This window comes from Staurois parvus, unplaced genomic scaffold, assembly GCF_062004578.1.
Source record: "Staurois parvus isolate SC_StPar_1 unplaced genomic scaffold, SC_StPar_1.0 ptg000025l, whole genome shotgun sequence".
Classification (NCBI taxonomy): Eukaryota; Metazoa; Chordata; class Amphibia; order Anura; family Ranidae; genus Staurois; species Staurois parvus.
Genome location: NW_028317821.1, coordinates 11455385 through 11461384, shown reverse-complemented (window position 1 = coordinate 11461384; position 6000 = coordinate 11455385). Strand labels below are relative to the sequence as shown.

The window sequence follows — 6000 nt, the reverse complement described above, 5'->3', positions numbered from 1 at the left end:
TAAATCAACCTAAAGATTAAAGTCTGTACATATGAAAACCCTGTGAATCACAATATGGGATGATCCCACCGATGTCCAGAGTTCTTGGATAATTCGTAGGTCTACATGTTTCACAGGATCTCCTGCTTCATCAGGACCGTATGATATTGCATAAGATTTATATTTTAATAAAGTCAACTACAGAAAAAAGAAAGAGGCTGTAAATTATATAATAAACAAATATACAAAAAAATGATATTGATAAACCAATTAATACAAAACTATCCCCATTGGAAAAAAAGGGAGACATGCACCTAAGAATGCACCCACCGGCCTGTAGGAAATACCCAGATCCACAAAGTCCCAAAGATACTATACTAATTTATTTACTAATTATAGTATCTTTGGGACTTTGTGGTATTTCCCATGGGCCGGGGTGTGCACTCTTCGACATATATCCTCTGATGTCTCTGGTTGATCCTCTGTTTTTAATTAGACAAAGGTAAGACGTGCATAATGTTTATGAATATTTGGTACATTTTTATCTTTTTTTTTTCCTCTCTGTCACCCTCCATTTTCTTACAATAGGAATTTTTGAAGGTTTTTTGCTTTATCAATATCATTTTGGTTTTGTATATTTGTCTATTGTATAATTTACAGTCTCTTTTTTCCGTCGTTCACTTTATTAAATTATAAGTCTCATGAAATAACATATGGTCCTGATGAATCGGGTGATCCTGCAAAATGTGGAAACCTTTCCAAGAACTTGGAACATTGGTGGGACCTTCCCATATCATTGTGATTCACTGAGTTCTTTTTCATATGTACTGCCTTTAAAACTTTAAGCTGATAAATCAACCTAAAGATTAAAACAACATCATTTGAAATAAATATTGTTTTTGTGTTTTATGTTCAACATTGTGTAAGTGTGATTCCCAGAGGCATATTTAAAGTCTCACATTATAAATTATACACCTTCTCTATTTTGCTATTATATGGGATTATTCCTTGGAGAATCTAATACTAGATTATGTTGGGCACCCTACCCTCTCTGTATTTGGAAACCAGTAGGGCATCTGTACCATGGTAAATATCAAACTGTTGGTGGAGGTGCGGGGAAGAAGGAACAAAGTGCTGGATTACATTTTCTAATTCTTATATTCAGTCTTTTCTCTGATTCCTCTAATCTAGAACTTACTAAAACTGCTTGTCCATGGACTAAAATAGAGGTCATAGTATACTTGTCCCTCATGACAATCTACTTGTCGAGATAAAAAAAATTTTTTTTAGTAACCAAAACTGTATTTAAATCTGAGGTGCTTTTAGGAATGTCTGAGGCTTTTAAAAAACAAAAAGGGGCCTTATGGCAACTTAAACGGTTCAAATTTTAAAATTGCGCTGTCTATCTCCTCCCCACCTCCCTGACTGTCTCCAGCACCACACCTGGGGAGTTGCAGGGAGGGGAGAAACTTTGCAGTGTAATGAGCACTGATTGGGTGCTCATCAGGACAGATGAGAGTCAGGCCTATCCTTTATCCCTTTTGCTGCCAAGGCCCTTTTTGCATTTTTTGCTCACATTTAAAAAATAATTTTAAATGAAGATTGCATAAAACCCCCAAAACATTATATATTTTCTGAAAGCTGAGACCCTAGAGAATAAAATAGTGGTTGTTCCAATGTATGTCACAAAAGTCTAGGAAACACAACATTTCACTTAAAAATACACTTAATTTTAGGGTACAAAACAGCAATAAATTACCCATTTTTTGATAAAACACAAAAGATGAGGCTGCAACAAGTAAATAGATATCCAACATGTCAAACCTTAAATTTGTGTGCACTCTTGAAAGAGACATCAAATATGTTCAGAGACAAACTTTAGTATCCTATAATTTCTATATGTTATGTATATAAAGATCCTTATAGGTCATCAGTTTAGTGTTACAGAGGAGGTCTGGTGCTAGAATTATTGCGCTCACTCTGGTGTGCTCGGCAATATGTAACTTTGCTTTTGGCAATCAACGTTTTCATGCGTAGGTGCCCCGGGGTGTGCTTTTATGTTTGAACAAGCATATATGTAGGGGTGGGGGCTTAAAAATCTTTTTTTTTTTTTTTTGGGGGGGGGGGTTATGTGCTTGGGTGTAACTTTAATTTTTGACAATTTAAAAAATTGTCTCAATGGCTGGTAAATCTGTCAACGGGGACCCAGAAGTGATATCATAACAACACTTCCAGGTCAAGACAAGATGAGCAGGATGTGTCTGCTCTCCTCCCTCCCCTCTACACGCTGGAACCCGCTGAACTGGTCCCGGGCCCACAGATGGGTGGCAGAGCCTGCGAAACATAGAGGGCAGAACAGAGGTAAAAGGGGTGGGGGGGCAGAGGAGGCTGGCGCTGTGGGCTGTGTGGAAGCAATCAGCGGTAGCGCTGCCACCCGAATGCTTTTACCTGACAGGTGACCCCTGCTGCTTACCTGCAGTAGGGCTAAAGGTTTAAAAAAATTACCTGCCCGGTGCCTGGAACTACATGTTTTGGGGGTCGGCCGTTACAAATTGAACATCCCTGGCTTTTTATGCTCCCCTGTTCATGTCCCTATCAATCCCTTTTGACTATATGTTTTGTACATTTGTTCTAAACTTCCTGAAATCACTTTGGTATTTATTTTGTCTTATCTATTGTAATACTTTTGTATTTGAAAGGATATAATTCTTGATGCGAGAGCATGCTTCTCATCTGTGCGCCTTGTTTGTGTTGTGGCAAAAATCCACTGAAGTTGATAATGTATATAAATAGTAAAATAATAAGACATAAAACATTAGTTTTAAAGCTTATCAATTTTATTTGATTCAATAGAATTGTTTCAAACCAATAATATTTGTTTTATCTAACAATGTTGTCAAAGCAAATATTTGCAAAGAACAAACATACTTATTGAAATGGAGATATCAAGCCTTGGGTAAGCCCTCTGATTAGTTCTTTTCGGTCTAGTAAATTGTATGCCAAACTGAAGGGAGGCAGATTGATTACCCATTGCAGAGGCTATTTTGTGAATAAGATCTTCTGTAAACTAGGGACCAGCCACTGATGTGTAGAGGTTGGCCAACTCCCTTCAGCTCTGTATACATTCCATTTGACTGATCGTAGCTCAGGCCTGGGGTGGAGAACTAACTTTTGGACCCTGTTACATGGGTGCTCTTCATGGGAACTTTTAAAATAAACTGTGTTGAGTTTAGTGTACTGTATCACTTATGCTGTAGTGGTAATTGTGCCAAAGTATTTAATGTACTGGTTATTGTAATGCTGTTGCTATGTTTTCCTCACACACGGAAAGCACCAAAGTGTTTTAAGCTTTGTTTATCGTGTCTTCCCAACCAACCCATGTTGTCATAACCCAAATAAATGTTCTACCACAGATCAAAGCATGCTTGGGACTTGTTTTTTAAAAGGAGTTTTATAACTCCATCAGATGTCATATTTAGGTCAGTGAGATAACCCTGTATAAATCTATGCCTTTAAATACCATTGCACTTGCCCCTTCTATATTTTTATACCAAGGTCCTTTAACTTGAAACTGTATGTCACAAACCTTTTTTTGAATTGTGCAGCTACTATGGAAACTATGCATTTATTATGAATGTAGAGTTGGTTGTATGAACAAATCCACATATTTTACTGTTATTAATACTGAGATCCTGTATAGTATAAATATGTATTTAATTATTCTATAAAACCTAAAATTAATAACACACTATTTACAAATAACAAAAACAACAAATATAATTAACAGAAGAGTAAACATCAATAAACTGATCCTGCAGGTCTTCAGTCACATCCCACCATGGGTGGCTTTGGAATGTGACGTCACTTAAGCACTAGCGCAGTGCCCTGCCACAGCTTATTTCCAGGAACTTTGCTGTTATGTTAGTTACCACGTCAATAGATTGTGAGCTTCCTTCACCATACTTCCTTGTTTGTTGACCTGTCCTCACAGTGATTTTCTTACCAGGTGATGACCTTGCTTTCCTTTCCTAACCATGGCAACAGCAACAAACAGCAAAATTTAACCTCAGCATCCACCTTGAACAAGATCTTCCCCAGAGCGTTTTGTCACTGTAAGGGTGGTGAAAATCTGAAAGCAAACATAATGTTGATATATATTAGACTAGTGAACAGTCTGTCCTTTAATGTAAATTACCTTGGGTATTCTTACACACATTGACCCTTTTAAGGAGAGCTATAAAGTAATCTCATCATCTTTCGTGTTTGTAATCAAAGGGAGACGTATTGCATGATTGGAGGAAGCCACACTGAGTTTAAGTCCTTTGTTCTTGAGGCAAAAGGCAATTAAGGAGCATTTAACTGTCAAACACCAATCAAGGTTAAATGCTTTATAAAAGTGTGCAGCGTAAAATGGAAATTTCTCTCCCAGTGTGCAAAATTATTCAGCGAAATTCAACAGTGATCATCAACAATCACAAACTGAAAACATAGAATGACATGGCTTGCCAAATCATATATTCATCAACCATCTAGGATGTCCCCTAGCTTGATGCATGATAGTCTAGGTCTACAATATCCAATCCTACCATCAAAATTACTACATGTACAGGCATGAAATGATACACTGGCCCACATATGCCTGTGAAAATGTAATGTAATGCATTTGGGGACTAAGAATATGAACACAAGTTACTCACTAGTGGAATAACCTCTGGGGGAATCCAGGATGGAAAAAGATCTGAGGGTCCTAGCAGATGACAGACTCAGCAAAGCCATGCAATGCTAAGCTGCAGCAAGCAAAACTAACAGAATATTAGCATGCATAAAAAGGGTATATACTCAAGACATAAAAATATAATCCTGACACTTTTTAAAACTCTGGCCACGTCTGGACTATGCCGCCCAGTGCCTGTCACCAATCCTGGGCAACAAAGTTAATAAGGGGACTGGAGGACCTTGGTTACAAGGAACAACTACAAACATTAAACTTACTCTCTCTGGAGAATAGACACTTGAGAAGAGATAGGATAGCGATATACAAATACCTCAATGGTGATTCTAGCATAGGGAATAAACTACTCAGTCTCAGAGAGTAAAAGAAAACACGGGGCAGGGAGAAAAAGAAAGAAGACGGGGTTTTTCACTGTCAAATCAATAAGATTTGGAACTCACTTCTCCCACAATTGGAGGTGACAATGTGAAGTATTGATAGTTTCAAAAAACTCTTTGATGGACATCTTAGCAAAAACAATATGCAGGGAAATGGGATATGACTTTTGACATGAGTACGCACACACCCAACACAGGATTGACTGGTGTGTTTATTCAACCGTACCAACTATGTAACTTTATGTAAATTGGTTAGAGAGGGGTAAGACATTCTTCTAGCTATAACACAGCAACAAAACAGTTGCTCTTTTTTTAGGCACTTATTGAGTTAAAAATATATGTGACTCAAATTGTGATATGGAAAGCACAACTGCAATATGTCATGCTGCATGGTATAAATTAAAGAGAAATTGCAGTTGTAACAGAGTAATTATAGGGGAATCACATTGTGCCAGCCTATGGTTCTTCAAAAGCTTTAATTAGCTGTATCAAAAACGTCTTTTGTAAGAGCATCAATGTACTGCATGAACAAGTGCACTGTACAGTTTGTCAGATAAACATGTTTGATGTCTCTTCATTGATGCAGCCTCACAGAAGGCCACAGCATCTTTCAATAGCAAAACAATTATGCACATATTTTCATGTCAAAATACAGACAGGGACAATTTAAAGCAGAATTCTGTGCAAACATAAAAACACCCTCAGCTGAAAGAAATACGGTGGCTGTCGGTGCAGATCACCTACTAAAAATACTAGTTGCCTGGCTGTCTTCGGTCTCAAAATGTTTACCAACCTGGAAAAAGCATGGAAAATTTGAAATTTAGAGTGAGGACTTTTCATCTGCAAACTTCTTCAAGGTCAGTGTCTCAGAAAAAACTGGACTGGATCAGCATGACAGCCAGGAAACTAGCA

General features: G+C 37.6%; 1 protein-coding gene across 1 annotated transcript in view; it reads right to left on the bottom strand.

Moving 5' to 3' along the window:
* Nucleotides 1-2794: 2794 nt before the first annotated feature.
* TXNRD1 (thioredoxin reductase 1) overlaps nt 2795-6000 on the bottom strand; it is an 80931-nt gene continuing 77725 nt past the window's right edge. Inside the window, exon 17 of the mRNA XM_089651839.1 lies at nt 2795-4108. Coding sequence (XP_089507965.1) covers nt 4040-4108 — 69 coding nt within the window. The 3' untranslated portion in view covers nt 2795-4039. The remainder of the gene's footprint in view (nt 4109-6000) is intronic.